General features: G+C 42.1%; 1 protein-coding gene across 1 annotated transcript in view; it reads left to right on the top strand.

Annotated features, from left to right (window-relative positions):
* rin3 (Ras and Rab interactor 3) overlaps nt 1-18,378 on the top strand; it is a 115,259-nt gene that overhangs the window by 27,005 nt on the left and 69,876 nt on the right. The window contains exon 3 of the mRNA XM_043697207.1: nt 5,298-5,412. Coding sequence (XP_043553142.1) covers nt 5,298-5,412 — 115 coding nt within the window. The remainder of the gene's footprint in view (nt 1-5,297; nt 5,413-18,378) is intronic.

Genomic DNA, 18,378 nt, shown 5'->3' with positions numbered 1-18,378 from the left:
GGGTGGAAGAAGGATGCAACTGCTCTCATCCCCTCTCATCCCCTCTTAAAAACAGTCTTGGATACAAAAGTCAACTATTCACTTGTATTGGAAGCAATATACTAATCGTAGAGTATGAGTTCTCCTATTGGGGCTGTTAATCTAGTCCAATCTGGCTGACATAAAATGGTGACTGTCAGGTATATTGGACCCCCTGAATGCTTGACTCAGTGAAAGACAGTGCTGTTGCCAAAGGCTATGCATTTGTAAATGAAGGGTGATTGGTTTTTTAAAAAAATCATTTTTGGGATGTGGGCATCGCTGGCTGGCCGGCATTTATCACCCGTCCCTAGCTGCCATCGAGAAAGTGGTGGTGAGCTGCCTTCTTGAACTGCTGTGGATTGATTCACAATGCTATTAAGGAGGGAATTCCAGGATTTTGACCCAGTCACCGTGAAGGAATGGTGATATATTTCCAAGTCAAGATGGTGAGTGGCTTGGAGGGGACCTTGAAGGTGGTGGCATTCCCATATGTCTGCTACCTTTGTGCTTATAGACCGAAGTTGTCGTGGGTTTGAAAGGTGCTGTCTGAGGATCTAAGTAAGTTTTTGCAGCGCACTGTATAGATAGTACACACTGCTCCCACTCAGTGTTGATGGCGGAGGGAGTGGATGCTTGTGGATTCAGTGTCTTGGATGGTGTCAAGCTTCTCGAGAGTTGTTGGAGCTGCACCCATCCAGGCAAGTGGGGAGTATTCCATCACACTCCTGACTTGCGTCTTGTTGTTGGTGAATCATAGAATCCCGACAGTGTGGAAACAGGCCATTTGGCTCAACGAACTTCACATCAACCCTCTGAAGCATAACCCACCCAGACCCATTCCACTACTATTTACATTTCCCCTGACTAATTAGTTAACCTACACATCCCTGAACACTATGGGCAATTTAGCATGACCAGTTTACCTAATCTGCACATCTTTGGACTGTGGGAGGAAACAAGAGCACCCGGAGGAAACCCAGGCAGACACAGGGAGAATGTGTAAACTGCACAAAGACAGTCGCCTGATACTAGAATCGAACCCGGGTACCTGGAACTGTGAGGGATGCCAGCCTCTGAAGAGTTATTTCTAGTAATATAATAATAGCTTTAAACACAAAGTAAAAGAGGCCATGAATGAATTATAGATGTTGTTCGGTAGGAATTTCGATGCTCGTAGCCAGGAAGACAGCTGCCTGAGTGCTTTCAGGCAAGTTTGTGGAAGCCTGATCTCTCATTGTGGCAATAAGGCATTAAGTCTGGGTGTGCTGCAATGGAAGCTGAAACATAATGATGGAGAAAGAACAGCTCTTATTTGTGTAGCACCTTTAGTGACCAAAAAATATCTCAAAATACTTTACATTGAATGGGTTTTCTTGTGTCACCTAAGTGTAATCACAGTTGTGATGCAGGAAATGCGAGACCCATTTTGCAGACTAGCACACCAGCAGTGTGGTGATGGCGAGATAATCAATTTGTTGCGATGTTGATTGAGGGATAGATATTGGCTAGGTTTTGGGGACATCTTGCCTGCTTTTCTTTGAAGGAGTGCCATGGAATGTTTTCCATCTCCCCCAGCAGGCAGCTGGGGTCTTATCCAAAAGGCAGCCCCGCTGACTGAGCAGTGGTTCCACAGTACAGCATTGAAATGTCAGCCTCAGGTTGTGGGCTCCGTGAGTGGGACCTTCTGACTCAGAGGCAGGAGAACAAGCAACTGAGCTATTGCTGAAACACACAGTGAGTCATTGTATCATGATTGATCCCGCATGCATTCTCATGCATAAAGGATGCACTCCAGACTCTGTGCAAAACCCTGTTTCAGGTTGATGCCAGAATCTTCCATTCTCCTTAACAATGACCTACTGGGCTTTCGCTCTCAGGCTAGTCCCATCAAAGCCCTCTGCAGCATATGATCTTGCCATCTGAGGGGACTGATACCTCTTCCCACATTGTAGCTGCAGCCCACTGAACGCCATAATCCCAGTTCTGTTCCTCTGCAAACAACAGGAAGTGTCTGAGCCGATGGTTGTCGGTGTGAGACCAACTGGCCATGTTTTGTTGTGACCAACCTCCTGCTCTCTGAGACTTCACACCTCCCTGCCACTGCCTGACCCAGTTCCAAATCAGAAAGGAAGGCACAGGGTCAGACTCTGAGGGGAAGTAGAAAATTGTAAGCAGTCCACAGGTACACCACCTCCAGCTTGTAGCTAATAGAGATTGTGGGCAGAGGTGGGGAGTAGGACATAAGAGGGTGGATCAGATAAGAACTTTTCATTGCCCTTGATGGCTTCAGCCTTAGTCACAGGCAAACACAGATACACCAATGGGCGGCATGGTTGCTCAGTGGTTAGCACTGCTGCCTCACAGTGCTAGGGACCCTTGTTCAATCCACCCTTGGAGTGACTGTCTGTGTGGAGTTTGAACATTCTCCCCATATCTACGTGGGCTTCCTCCAGGAGATTCAGTTTCCTCCCACAGCCCAAAGATGTGCATGTTAGGTGGATTGGTCATGCTAAATTGCCCATTGTGTCCAGGAGTGTGCAGGCTAGTTGGATTAGCCATGGGCAATGCATGATTGTAGAGTAGGAGCGTGTGGGTCTGGGTGGGATACGGTTTGGAGGGTCAGTGTGGACTCAATGGACCAAATGGTCTGATTCTACATGGAGGGATTCTAATGATTCCCAGCAGTGTTTCCTCCACAGAGGCAGAGACATGCAACAGTATCAGTCCTCCGTTAGTGAAATTCCACTGCCTTCAACTTGTCCTGCAAAAGAAAGGGAAGTGTGTCAGTGAGTTTTGTGCAGTGTGGTTTGGTGAAGTGCATGCCATGATCAAATAGCTGTGAGATATCTATGCTAAATTGGTAAAAGTTAAATAAGAATAGGACTGAGGTATGAGTTGTGTTTGATCAAGATTATTGATAGACTGGTGAACAGCATACAGTAAGCAATGCATCAGCCCAAGGTAGGAATTGAACCAGGATGCCTAGTGCTGGGAGGTAGCAGTACTAAACACTGAGGCACTGTGTCTGTCATTGGTCTGTCTGTTGCGTGCCTGTAATTAAGGCTGAAGCCTTCAAGGGAAGTGGAAGGTTCCAATCTGATTCACTCTCTACAGTTGCTGGGTTGAACTAGACAACTCCGATAAGGTCACTAAACCTGTGGCACTTCCTCCAGTTCCATGTGGTTCTTCTGTTGATGTCGATAATGACAATCACCCGCTTCTACTGTCTTCTTCATGCATTTCTGGCATTGTCTTGGAAAACCAAGGTGCAGATTTGTTAACTTGTTGAACTATTTCTCCCTAATCTCCAGCTCCTCTTTCATGATTTCTGATCCCAGCTACAGCTAGACTATGCTAAATTCTTAAAAGGTGCAGTTTAATGATGCAGGCTAGCTTTAAGTGATGCTGACCTCAGACAGCCTTGCGTCTCCTGCTGAGATCTGGCGCCATTCATCAGCATCATCCAGATAATTAGCAGGCAGCAGGAAGTTTGCTTTCTGTCTGCATTACTTTGAATGCAGCTTAATCATAGATTTTGACTCTTACTCCTGAATTTGGTAGACAAGCAGTAATTGGACATTGGAATGCCTTCAAACAGGAGACTGAATGGGTACAGAGTAGATATACTCCCATGAGAAGGAAAGACTTGCAAAGTTAATGCTGCCAAATGACAAAAGTTACAAAGGTTGAAATGGGGCAGAGAAAACATGTGTAAATGCATAGTAGGAAAAGGCCAAGATGATTGGAGAATGAAGTACAGAGGACGTCTAAAACAAAAAGGAGTCAGAAGCCAAAGAGATTATGAAAATAGATTATAAAAGAAAACACAAAAGCCTTTTATAAACATATATAGTGAATGAGGAGTCAAAGGGAGGGTTTAGCTGATTATGGACTGAAGAGATTTTTTTAATGTAGGCATGGCTAAGGCACTAAGTAATTAATTAGCAGTTGGCTCCATTAGAGAAGAGGATGCTGCAATGTAGTTTGGTCACTGCCATGGTACTTGAAAGGTTGGCAGTACTCAAAAATAGAATGATCACTTAAATCCAGATTCTAGGTTCCCAGAGGAAGTACGGAGGCCTCTGGAGAGTCTCTGGCCACAATCCTCTCAGTGGATATGGGGTTGGTATCATCAGCTATGGAGAATTACACACCCCTGTTTGAAAAATGCTGGACATGGAATTGACAGACCACACAATTAGCCTAATGTTGGTGATGAGGAAATATGTAGAGATAATGATCGAGGATGAAATGAATTGGCACGAGGAAATGGATGGGTCAATAAATGAAAGCACAGATTTGATAAAGCCAAATTTTGACAAATTTGATTGAGTTATAAATTAGGAGCAGGAGTAGGCCATTCATCCCCACAAGTCTGCTGGGATTTCAATAAGTAAATGCCTGATCTGACTGTGGCCTCAACTTCCCTACCTGCCTACCCTCAATAACCTTCGACTCTGCGGTTTCTGATGAATACAAGCATTTCTCTCCCTTCATTCCCTCCTGTCATCTCATTCAGTGCAGCGTCCAAAACATTTGAAACCCACTCTTCTCCTGTGTTGTAGTATTTTTGAAAGGTTTCCAGCACACATTCTTACACAACTGTTAGTGCATGCTGCAGCCTCAATATGCCTATCCTTTAAGTTGTGCGAATCATTCACAATTTTGCCTGCCATGCACTCATCCAAGTAATTATGGGATTGGCTAGACACTAAAATATTGAAATCAGCAGGTGGCACATAATCATGTACTACCAGGTGTTATACCAATGGACACAAAATACTCCTACATCAAAGTCCATGCCTTGTGTTTAAACCCTATTCCACTTCTTGAATTCTCCCCTTAGTTTAAATAGACCAAATTGTATTCCCCACTTTGTTATACCTGCAAATTCTTCTTGGAAAGCAACACTGAGCGATCTGTTTCAGTTTACAGAAAAATAGGTGTTAGCTGCAATTGTCATGCTCCATTTCTAATCCAGTGATGCAGAGCTCTTTCAAATGGAACCACTCATGCACAACTCAGCACTTGACAGATGGATATTGTTTTTTCGTAATTATGCTGTACATCTGACCTTTTTGGAATTATGTTCACTGATACTACACATCAATATACACATGAAATGGATGGTGACTTGGGCAGATTTTCCAAAACTTAGCTTTCTGGGTTTTTTTAACCAGTTCAGCTTGACTTAAGTACTGACTGATTATTCTATTTGTGCCTTATTTCCTATCACCCAATTACTACAATTTAGCATAATTCATTCCTATTTCCAGAGATTCATGGTGAGGAAAGATTGCTCCCTCTCAAATATGGTACTTTCAGTCAATTTTCCTGGACTTGGTGGAATGCCTAATATTCAAGATTACTCAATAAAAGAAGATAAAACGAGTGAGTATCCTTTCTCTATCTGTTCAGGTTGCTTGCTATGATAATGACAAATAACTAGATCTTTTTATCATGTTGCAAGATCTGGTCACTGGAACAGCTAAATAACCACAAACACTTTACATTTCAGCATAGTGAACTAATTATAGTACATTCAAGAAATAGTACTCTACTTGTTGTATTTCTTGTGTTATCAGTAAGTAACAGATTATGGAGCACGGATTGTTTTACTGATCTACTTAAGAGCTCAGACTGCAAGTTGCAGTTATGGATAACTGTGTATGTATCCACCTCTATCTTGATGCTGCTGGACCGCACATAGTACTTGGTCATGTGGTTTCATCTTGCTCCTTGACTCATTCACATATCTAGCTCTTAAAGTAACACAACTCTGAAATCAATAACATTATCACCCTTTTTTTCCACAAGATAAAACTAAGAATGAAAAATGTGGACATTGGAGTATTTTCAAAACAGAAGTAATAATTGAAACATTGAAGAATAAGGAATCAATTTTACAATCATTCTGGATCTTGTGATTGTATAACCTTCCAGAGATTGAAACTGCACACTTTGATGTTCTCATTTTGTAGATATGTCGGAATCGTGCATGTTATTAATGTGTTAATTGTTGTCTTCATGGGTCTTCCTCACCTTCATTATCCAAGCACTTTTTGTGTGATTTATGCAGAAGTGGAACATTGTACAATTCACTGAGTTGGTTTTCCTATGTTTGCAATGTTGCTTCATTGTTGTTCAAACTTTGGGTAACTCTGCATGTGGCCATGCTCTCTGTGTGGGATGTGAATCTCTGACCTTGATGGGCCAAAGGGCTTTTATATGTGTTGTATACCACTATGACTATGTGCTGTCCTATGCACAGATTGGGCAGAACTGCACATCGGTCATGCACCATCTTAATTTCCTCTTGTTTTTAAATAAGCCTGAAAATATGGTAAGGTGATGACTTGGCTGTGTCTGTCTAACTTGTCTTTCAAACACAATCTCTGCTAGTGACAATTAGTCCCTGTGCTGTTGTGTAGCTATTTTAGAACCAGTTAAGTAGCAGGCATCAAATCATGTCCCTGCACTTTTTCTAGAATTTGTGCAGGCTGGACATGCACTTGTCAGTGGTTTGTGCTGAATCAGTTCTAGTGATTTGTGATCTGCTTCCATGTGATCTGTCTACTGAACGTATATTGAATCTTGTGACACTGAATACTAGAGCAATGTTTCAGATTCTAGAGTCATAGTCGTAGAGATGTACAGCATGGAAACAGACCCTCCAGTCCAACTCCTCCATGCCAATCAGATATCCCAATCTAACCTAGTCCCACCTGCCAGCATCCGGCCCATATTCCTCCAAACCCTTCCTATTCATATATCTATCCAGATGCCTTGTAAATGTTGCAATTGTACCAGCCTCCACCACTTTTTCTGGCAGCTCATTCCATATATGCACCACTCTCTATGTGAAACCGTTACCCCTTGGGTCTCTTTTATATCATTCCCCTCTCATCCTAAGCCTATGCCCTCTAGTTCTGGACTCCCACCAGCCCAGGGAAAAGACTTTGTCTATTTGTCCTGTCCATGCCCCTCATGATACGTTGAAAGAATAGGATTGTGTTTGCAATAGACTATTGGATCCAAATGCAATTGATTTGCTATCTTGCATGCTGCATGCTCCTTGTCCTTTTTGGGAAGCATTGACTTCCAGGATCATCATCTACTTCCCATAATAGCAATGTAGGATACAAGTTCACACATAATTGTTATGGTACAGAAGGAAGCCATTGAGCCTTTTTGTCTGCATTGACCATCTGAAGGAGCATTGTGACTCTGTGCCATTCTGATGCCTTTTCACAATTCTGTGAATGTTCTTTCCATTTAAATAACTGTTTAATGTCCTCTTGCATACTTCAGTTGAACCTATCTTCACCATAATTCCAAGCTGTGCATTCTGAACCCTAACTACGTGCTCTGTGAAAAAAATTTTCACAGGTCACATTTGCTTCTTTTGCAAATTACCTTATACTTGCACCCTCTCAATCACAATTCTTTTGTGAGTGGGAATGGTTTCTCCTGATCTAATCTGACTAGACCGTCATAATTTTGAAAACTTCTGTCAAATCTTCTCTTCACCTTTTCTCCTTCACGGAAAACAGTTGCAACCTCTCCAATCTATCATAACTGAAGTTTCTCATCCCTGAATCCATTTTGTAAATCTCTTCTGTACTCTCTACAGAGCATGTACATTTTTACTAAAATATGGCACCTAGAACTGTGCAGAATACTCCAGCTGACATTATTTCACACTGTCTGTAACGAAATTCATCTGCCACCTATCCAACCATTTCAGCAATTTGTCAATATCCTTTTAAATGTTTACATTGTCTTCCTCATTGTTGACAATGCTTCTGAGTTTTGTATCATCTGTAAACTTGTGTCTCCAGCACACCAAGGTCTTTTTCCTGGGGAACTCCACCATAAGCCTTCCTGCAGTCTGAAAGATATTTATTAAACAATACTCTTTGTTTCATATCTCTCAGCCAATTTTGTATCTTTGTTGCTACTGTCTCCTTCATTCCATGACCAATAACTTTCCTAAATATCTGTTGTATGGCAATATGTTGAATACCTTTTGGAAATCCATATCCAACACATCAACAGCCTTCCCTCATCAGGTTTCTCTGTTACTTCTTCAAAATACTCCAACAAATTAGTTAAATTTAATTTTCTCCTTAGAATTCCATGCTGGCTTTCCCTAATTAACCCATATTTTTCCATTTTGACCATTAATGTTACCAGAGTAGTTGTTTCAAGAAGTTTCCCCACCATTATAAGTTAAACTGTCTGATCTGCATTTGCTGGGCTTATCCTTAGTGTTTTTGGACAAAAGTGTTACTTTGTATTTTTCCAGTCCTCTGAAACTACCCTAAGTCGAAGGAAGATTGAAAAGAAATTACCATTGCTTCTGCATTTTCCACTCTCCCTTCCTTCAATTGAAATTATCATATCCTTCCTTGGAAGTATTGCGTCTGGTTACACTGTCTTTTCAAATTAAATACTGACAGTTTATTCAATACTTTCTTTTTATCAATTTTAAATCTTTCTTGTGACTGTGTTTCCTCCTTTGACATCATGGCCTGGGTAACATCTCCTTCCTTCAGAAAGACAAATGCAAAGTAGGCATGTAAGACTTCCGTAACACTCTTATCTCCTTGTGTTAAATCCTCTTTTTTGGTCACTAATTGGCCTATTACCAGATTTGTGCAGTTTATATGTGGGTGGCACGGTGGCACAGTGGTTAGCACTGCTGCCTCACAGCGCCAGAGACCCGGGTTCAATTCCCGCCTCAGGCGACTGACTGTGTGGAGTTTGCACGTTCTCCCCGTGTCTGCGTGGGTTTCCTCCGGGTGCTTCGGTTTCCTCCCACAGTCCAAAGATGTGCAGGTCAGGTGAATTGGCCATGCTAAATTGGCCGAAGGGCCTGTTTCCACACAGTAAGTAATCTAATCTAATATGCCTATAGAAAACTTAAGGATTTCCCTTTATGTGCGCTGCTAGATTTTTTCACAAACTGCATTTTCTACTCTTTTTCCACCAACCTATGGAGCCAGTCTATGTGGCCCAGCTCTGCTCTTGCTCCATTGAAGTAAGCTCTTCCCCCATTTAATTATTCTTATTCTGCATCATCCTTTGTCCTTTTCCACCTTTTTCCTCAATACAATGATCACTGTGCCGTAAATGCTCCCCATTGATACTTGCTCTGTTTGTCCTATCCTAATTCCCAAGATGCTGTTCTAGCAGTGCCTATTTTTTGTGTTGGACCAGAAACATTCTTCTGAATGTCCAAAATTCTTGTGAACACAACTTTCCTTCTGCCTTTTTGGCTATCACTTTGAGTATATATTCCAATGTAATTTAAGTCCTGGTTATTACTAATCGATGATGTTTTACATCCCTGCTGGTGCTCTCTAGACCACCCTGAGTGGTGTAATTACACCCATTGTGTCTGTAGGTCACCAAATCCACTCTGTCTTTGAATCCCCCGGGGCATTCTCTTTTTTTGTAGCACTATACGTTTCTCTTTAACTAATCTGCCACGCACCTTTTTGTTTCCTTTCCTATTTTCTGTGAACACCATGTAACAATTTTTAATACTCACTCCTGTTCTTCATTGAGCCATTTCTCTACTATTGCCACAACATCATAATTCCGCTTGGAAATTTGTGCCTACAATTTGGATTCACTACATGCAAGGTAGCTCTGAAATAAAATCTATGTCTTCCTTCCTTTATTGTAATTCCATATTAATTTAATATTCCCTATTCTATCAATCTCTTATCATGATAATATTTTTTAATATACTTCCCCCCCCCCCCCCCACCTCCACCTTCACATTAATGTTCCTTGTTTTATACTTACTGGTAGACATCCTCTTGCATTACTTACAATAAGTCAGCTGGGTGGCATGGAGACACAGTGGTGAGCACTGCTGCCTCACAGTGCCAGGGACCTAGATTTGATTCCATCCTTGGGCAACTGTCCATGTGGAGTTTGCATGTTCTCCCTGTGTCTGCATGGAGTTCCTCCAGGGTGCTCCAGTTTCCTCCCACAGTCCTAAGACATGCAGGTTAGGTTGTCTGGCTGTGCTAAATTATCCATAGTGTCCAGGGATGTACAGGCTAGGTGGACTAAGCATGTGAAAGGCAAGGTGATACAGTATGGGAGTGGGTCTGGATGGGATGTTCTTCAGAGGGTCGATGTGGACTCGATGGGCCAAATGGCCTACTTCCACACTGGAATAGGGGATCTACAATAGGTTGCTTTATGATTATCAAAACATACAAAGTAGTATGTGATTTTTCAGCAGTTGAGGTTAATGCTTAGTAACCTAAGGTATCCTGAGGAAATTGTTGGGAAGTAGAAAAATTAAAGCTTGAGAAAGCTCGGTGATTTAGGTCACATTTGGAAATATACAAAGCCATATTTAATGCATTGTTCATTTCAATTGATTTAATGAAATATCAAGCTTTTACTGGGAAACCTTCTAATCATCTGGTACTCTAGCTGCCCTGAGGAGATGTTGGCTTAACAATGATTCCCCATGTCCTCAATGTAACAAAAGCTGGGTTTCATTGACCTCTTAACTAAGGTCACACACAGTACGAGTTCCACACAGTTCCAAATCTTTTTTTAAAACAGTGGGAAACAAAATGATCACTGAGGAGTGATAGGTCCAGAAGAAGAGGGATTACAGATGGGATACCTAGAAGTTCAGATGTTCTGAATATCCTGTACCTTTTAACAACAGGATGTCTTTTAAATATTTTCCTATCGAATTCCTGCCTGACATTGAGCATGCTTTGAAAAGCAGACTGTTTGCTCAATGAGAAAGCCAGCATCAGAAGAACATTTAGGAGAAGTAGAGAGAGAGCAACATTGATGTCATGCTTTTTTTTTGTTTTTTGTTTGTTCCTGGGATATGGGAATGAAGTAAATGACCAATAATTGTTCCCAATCTCTAATTGCCCTTGCATGTGTGGCAGAAAACCTTGAACATCTGTGTTCCATCTATGTAGGTATTCCCACAGCGGGTCAGGCAGAGAATACCATGATATAATGACATGAAGTAACAGTGATATATTTCAAAGTTGAAGTAACTTGGAGGATAACTTGTAGTATTAGTGTTCCCATGCACTTGCTGATCTTGTCCCTCCATGTGATATAGATCACAGACTTGGAAGGTGCTGTTGATGGAGTCTTGGTGAGCTTCCGCAATGCATCTTGTGGGTGATACACATTGAATGCACAGTTTGTTGCTTGTGGAAGAAATTAATGCTTAAGGTTTGACTGCTGATCAAGTAGGCTGTTTTGTCTTAGGTAGATGTCAGGCTTTTTTGAATTTATTGCAGCTGTATTCATACAGGCTAATGTAGAATATCCCATCACATTCCTGACTTGTGCCTTGTAGGTGTTGGATAGAATTTAAGATTCAGGAGGTGAGTTACTCACTACTGGTGACTTAGTCTCTTGACCTGTGACTGGACTAGTTAAGTTACTAGTCAATTTTAACTCCCAGGATGTTGATAGTGGGGAAATTCTGTCATGACTGAAATGTTAATGTGTGATTTATCCCATATGGATTAGCCTGGGACATTGGCTGTAAGGAACGATTCATGAAAGTGCCAGGTTGTTGCTGCATGACTCATCTAGGGAGCAGTTCCAAATTTGGCACAAGTCCCAAGAAGTTGGTGAATAAGCCTTTGTGGGGTTAACTAGGGAGAGTGTGTCTTCAACATTGCCTGTGCTGATACAAGCTGGAAAGGTGTTGGTTTAGCTCAGTTGGCTGGATAGCACAGGTTCTAACACTGAGTGAAGCCAACAGCAGGGGTTCAATTCCTATGTCTATTGGAGGTTAGCATGACAGATTCTCATTCGTAACATCTTGCCTGAGACATGGTGACACTTAGGCTAAATTACTAGTCATCATTCTCTAATAAGACTCTGGTAACTTTACCCTTGCTAGCTGGTTGATCCAGTTTTACTCCCACTTCATCTTTCCACAGAGTTTTGATGTAACTGGTTAAGTAATCTATTTAAGAGGGAAGTTAAAAGTCTGTGACATGACTGTGGGTCTAGAGTCGCACAGAGGCCAGAATGAGTAAGAATACCAGATTTCGTTCTGCAAAGCAGAATAGGCAACCAGATGGGTTTTTACGAACATCCAGTACTTTCATGACTACGAGATTTTTATTCAAAGTTTAAAATTGAACTTACTATATTTACTTGCGCAAAAGTCCAATTTCTGAAACACAAGTCTCTCCTAACCCCCACAGGACAACAGGTGGCATTGACTGGGCTTGCAGTTTCAGGGCAGCCCATGGGTCAGGGTAAGGGTAGGAAAGGGAAGGGTCATGCCATTTTAAATATCATACAGATAGCTCTTTGCCCTAAACTATGGTGTACAAAACATTAAAGATATTTAGCCAAAAGCCAGAAGTTGACTTTCATAGTGATAAACCATTTCTTAGGTACATATGGTAGCTTCCTTAGCTACCATTATGGGATTTGAACTGGTGGCCATAGCTTTTCTGCAGCGACACTGGTCCCAATGGCTGATAATTCAGGGCTGAGCTTGTCTCCACCAGGTCAGGAAGCCATGATTGTATTTGATGGTTGTCGAAGAATTAATTGACTAAGGTTGTCCCCATTTGGGAGGATGTTCCACTTCCAAGAATTGCCTGGCCCCAGGAATTGGCATTGGAGGCCAGGTTATGAGGCAAGTGGGGCAACCCATGGCAAGAGATGGAAGGGATGTCTGTAACCAGGAGGCAGGGTGGGGCCTGGAGTTGTGGTTAGGCCTGTTTGAGACTAACTGCTCAGTGGCCTTTGCTGTTTTCTCACTTCCACTATGCCACGCCTCCTGTAAGTCTTCCCTCTGCCGTTGTCCTGAACTCTGATCTGCCTTAGTTCCTGTCCAGTCTGCCATCATGCCCTCTCTGAGCTTGTCTTGCATAGAGTCAGAGAAGTACAGCACAGAAACAGACACTTCGGTCCAACTCATCCATGCCGACCAGTTATCCTAACTTAATCTAGTCTCATTTGCCATCACTAGGCCCATATCCCTCCAAACCCTTCCTATTCATATACCCATCTAGATACCTTTTAAATGTTGTAATTGTACAAGCCTGCACCACTTCCTCTGGTAATTCATTCCATACGAGCACCATGCTCTGTGTGAAAAAGTTGCCACTTGGGTCCCTTTTAAATTTTTCCCCTCTCACCCTAAACCTATGCCCTCTAGATCTGGAATCCCCCACTCCAGGGAAAATACCTCATCGATTTACCACATCCATCCCCCTCATGATTTTCTCAGCCTCTAATGCCCCATGGAAAACAGCCCCAGCCTATTCAGCTTCTCCATGTAGCTCAAATCCTCCAAACCTGGCAACATCCTTCTAAATCTTTTCTGAATCCTTTAAAGTTTCACAACATTCCTCTTGCATTGGAAACAGTACAGGAAAGGTTCACTAACTTGGTCCCTGGAATGACAGGGCTGTCCTATGAGAGTCCTATGGGTGGCACGGTGGCACAGTGGTTAGCACTGCTGCCTCACAGCAGTGGGATTCTGGGTTCAATTCCCACCTCAGGCGACTGACTGTGTGGAGTTCACACATTCTCCCCGTGTCTGCGTGGGTTTCCTCCGGGTGCTCCAGTTTCCTTCCACAGTCCAAAAACGTGCAAGTTAGGTGAATTGGCCATGCTAAATTGCCCGTAGTGTTAGGCGAAGGGTAAATGTAGGGGAATAGGTCTGGGTGGGTTGCGTGTTGGTGTGGACTTCATGGGCCGAAGGGCCTGTTTCCACACGGTAAGTAATCTTATCTAAATTACATCTATATTCTCTGGAGTTTCGAGGAATGAGAAGTGATTATTAAAAAAGTACAGGTGCACAATTCTTTATCCAAAATGCTCGGGAGTAACTGGTTTTCGGAATTCAGAATTTTTCAAATTTCAGAATAAGTGTCACTTAATGGGGAAATTTTTAAAAATCTTACCACCAGCAGATGCACTGTGAGTACTACAGGCCCTAACACAGGATTGAGGCCTGCCAGTGCTGGGCCATGGATCCACACGTCGCATCGGAGTGACACGCATCGAGTGGGTATGGAGTTGGGCTAACTGTTTGCATGCCAAACAGCATTGCTGATGAGAAAAAAACTTCACGAAAAGTCCCACGGATTTCGGAGCTTTTCAGATTTTGGGATTTTGGATAAAGGGTTGTCTACCTGTATAAGATTTTGAAGATATTTGGTTGTGTAGATTGTGGGGAATTGTTTATTCTGACCAGGGAATCTAAAACAATGGAGGCACATTTTTAGAATAAGAAACCAATCATTTAGGACAGAGATGAGGAGAAATGACTTCAGTCAAAGGATTGCAAATCTTTGGAATTTCCACCCTAGTGGTTTGTGGGTGCTCTGCTCCTGCCCATACACAGTGGAGGATAGGTTCACTGAATTGACTGATTTAAAATGCAGAGCGGTGCCATGGTATACTTCCTACAATAGTGGAGGTCCTGCCTTCTCAATCTTGCCCTTCACCTGAGGTGTGATGACCCTTAGACTAAACTCACCACCAGTCATCTCTCTCTAATGAGAGAACAGCCCTCTGGGCCTATGGCATCTTACTTTATATTCAAGACTGAGAGAGATGGAGTTTTGGTCGCTTAGTGAATCAAGTGATATGCAGAGTAGTCAGGACAGTCAAAGCCCAAAAGGGGTGATGATTATATTAAATGGTATAGGTGGCTTTGGGGCCCATGTGTTCTCCCATTGTTCTTATTTATTATATTCTTGTTCTTGCTCTAGTTTCCCATTCCTGTGACTCTATTCACAATAAATTGCTGACTTCCACCCAACATCCTCTCCATTTCACCAATATTGTTAACCAATATTAATGATGATCCTCCCTGCGTAGGCACTGTCCCTCTATCCTTCACATTTGAGATTGTCATCACCTTCTCCAAAACATTTCCATGATGCCATTGTCTTTGCAAATACCACCCAACTCCAAACTCCCTTTTCTCTCCAAATCCTCAGAAGTTTTCTTAGCTACCATATCAGTGCCCATCTTTCTGGTTTGTATCTCTCCAGATTTTATTATCTGCCTCAAAATAAAAACAGCTCTTATCAAAGTCATGAATGGAATCCTATGCACCAAAGACAAAGTTAATTGTCTTTCCACATTCTTCACTAACTCACTACATTTTTTGTCACAGTTAACTACAACATCCTCCTACAATACCTGTTCACTGTTGTCCAACTGGGTGAATGTGCTCTCACTTGGTCCATTTGTATGTATGGAATCATAACCAGAGAATCAGTTGCAATAACTTCTCCATCTACATTTTTTCCATCAGGAAAAGGACATGTCCTTGAATCCCCTCCAATTTCCCAAGCACATGCTGCATCTCAGCAACAAGTGTGCCAATTTTTGGTGATACTAATTAATACAGAATCTGTGTGATGGATCTTTCCAGCTCCATGGGGGCAGGGATGTTGGCAGGGGTCCAGGAAAATTGTGGGGCAGCTGATTCAGAATTGCTGCCTCCACGATGGAATTGGCAATTAAAGCCCCAGTGGGCATAGATATTTTTCTATCCGTGGAGTGCCCCTGGGAAATGGCCCCTGTGGAATTATTTCAATTTCAGCTGAGTCAAGAGGCAGAAAGTAAGATAGTATGAAAATAGCTCGACTTGATGTGAGGGGCCTTGGCTAAGTGCAGGGATGAGAGGATTTGGAACATTTTCCTCGATAGTGCTGGCATGAAACACAACCATGTGCTAATCCACGGTTCCAGATTTCACACCACATCTGTATGTTGCTTGATGTTGGCATTGGAGTTGTGGTTACACATCAATAATCTGTTGAATTTATGCCCTGTTCCCCATCACATTCAAATATACAGAAATAGATCAAACTGAACTGCACGATGTAGCATGTGTCTTTTATTTATTATTTGGTTCCAGTTTTCCATAACGTGCGCTAGCATTACTGAATTTATTGATTCTATTGTAAACAGTTAGGTTCCAGCAGTAAAGATTGCTCTTACCCCACAATGTTCAACTGATGTGTGATCATCACAGGTATCTGCAGCAGATTTTGCTGGCAGCAGTCACAAAGCATTAATTCTGAGACATCACCCATTGCTGAATTAGGAATAAAGTGTTGAATGTAATGGGAATGAGAAGTGGCCTAAAGTGTCCCTGTGCTTGGTGATAAAGGGAAAGGATTGGTTAAAGATGCAGGAAGGCGGTGGATGTTCAGGAGAGACATGGTTGTATTGCACGTGTTACTGATAGAGAGAACCTTTGCTACTTTTTTTAGATTAGTTACATTGTGGAAACAGGCCCTTCGGCCCAACAAGTCCACACCAACCCGCCGAAGTGCAACCACCTCGACCCATTCTCCTACATTTACCCCTTCACCTAACACTACGGGCATTTTAGCATGGCCAATTCACCTAACCTGCACATTTTTGGACTGTGGGAGAAAACCGGAGCACCCAAAGGAAACCCACGCAGACACGGGGAGAATGTGCAAACTCCACACTGACAGTCACCCGAGGCGGGAATTGATCCTAGGTCTCTGGCGCTGTGAGGCAGCAGTGCTTACCACTGAGTCACCGTGCCTCCCATCTAACTCTTGAAGGTCCTGAACTGAATCCTGATGTATCACACTGTTGCTCCATGCCTAATGCCCTGCCTGTTTGTGGCTCCTCCTCCCACAAGTTGGAAATAAAAAGCTTCAGCTAACCTGGAAAATTGTCCAAAATTTCTTTCAAAGTTGTTTCTTCCTGCAGCCAGTATGTACACAACATGATTAACCAATAGCAAAATGGTAATGTTTGGATCATTCTCTTTTTTTTGGTGGTGTTAGGTTGTTAAATAAATGTTGGTGTTGGAAAAACTTCTCTTTTTTTAAACATTGTGGGCATCGCTGACTAGGCCAGCCCATCCCTAAATGCCCATTGACAGTTAGGAGTCAACTACATTGCTGTGGGTCTGGAGTCACATGTAGGCCAGACGAGACCGCATGGAGTTTCCTTCTCTCAAGGCCATTCATGAACCAGATGGGTTTTACCTGACAGTGGTCCTCATTAGAGGTGTAATTCCAGATTTTCGTTTTAGTGAATTCAAATCCCATCATTTCCTATGGCAGGATTCAAACTCAGGCCCCAGAACATTACCTGGATCTCTTGGATTAACAGTCTAGTGATAATACCACTAGGTCATTGCCTCCCCATAATGCTATTATTCCATCTAATAAAGTGTTCAGAGAGGGAGGAGTTGAGTGGATATCTCAACCAAAGAAAAGCACTGTTAATACTTCAGTGTTGTGATGATCTATCAACTAGATAAGAGTAGTATAATGAATCAAGTCACAAGAATGGGTTAGTACAGTCAGCCAAGTGAGCTCCATGTGTTCGGAGGTATTTCCAGTCTATTAACAAAATCGCAATGCGGGCGTAATTCACATTTTGCAATAGGAATTATCAGCTAATTGGTCTTGATTCTGTTGCTGCCAAGTCAAGAATTATAAAAGCTATTATATAAAATGACAAATCACTGAAAAAAACAGAACAAAAGTGCAAACAAATAACTCCGTTAACTTCCTTAAAAAATAAAACTTATAATTAGTTCGGCTCTCAGTGACCACTGCTGAGTTACCATGACGACAAATACGGATGTTCTAACAGTGTGAAAACCACAGTACGACACAGTGATGTGGGGGCAGGTCTTACAGAAGCAAATTGTTCAGAAAGTTGTGTTTTACAAAATGTAGATTACGCGCACTAGAAGTTTCTTTTCTGTGTGAGTTCCGCTGATGCCACCAACAGTTTTATTTCTCCTTTCTATTTATTCTTCACTACATCCCTGGGAAATGGTCTTGCATGAGAACTGACTTTTTCCAGGCTGTGTCAGCATATATCCTGTAAATTAGTCGCCAAACTGTGACATCTGTAAACCACATGCCAACACATTTGCTGACAAATAGTTTCACATGGACTGAGCTTTCGTGAGTTCAGCAAAATAATAGATATAGAATAGAATGGGCTCTCTTTTGGGAACAACTGATTCACATAATGTTGAGACTAGGAGGACACTAAAATAGAGAGACATGGCCATCAATTATAACACTACTTAACGTTTGGCCTGATTCTGCAGCAGACTAATGTGAGACTTACTCGAGTAGGGTCAGTTTCACTTCAGTTAGCATTGCAACATTTAAGTCCAGAGTGAGGTCAAAGCTGAGTTACAAATTATTCAGGTATTTTGAAGTATTGGAGACATTGGGAACTTTTAAACCTACTCTACCTCAACATAAATGTATTTTCCAAAAGTTAGGTTACGTACTGCCCATTTTGGGTGTTAATTGACTTCTTAGGTTTGTAATAAGGCTG

The sequence above is a fragment of the Chiloscyllium plagiosum genome, chromosome 10 (genome assembly GCF_004010195.1).
Source record: "Chiloscyllium plagiosum isolate BGI_BamShark_2017 chromosome 10, ASM401019v2, whole genome shotgun sequence".
NCBI lineage: Eukaryota > Metazoa > Chordata > Chondrichthyes > Orectolobiformes > Hemiscylliidae > Chiloscyllium > Chiloscyllium plagiosum.
This window is presented reverse-complemented; position numbering and strand designations above follow the sequence as displayed.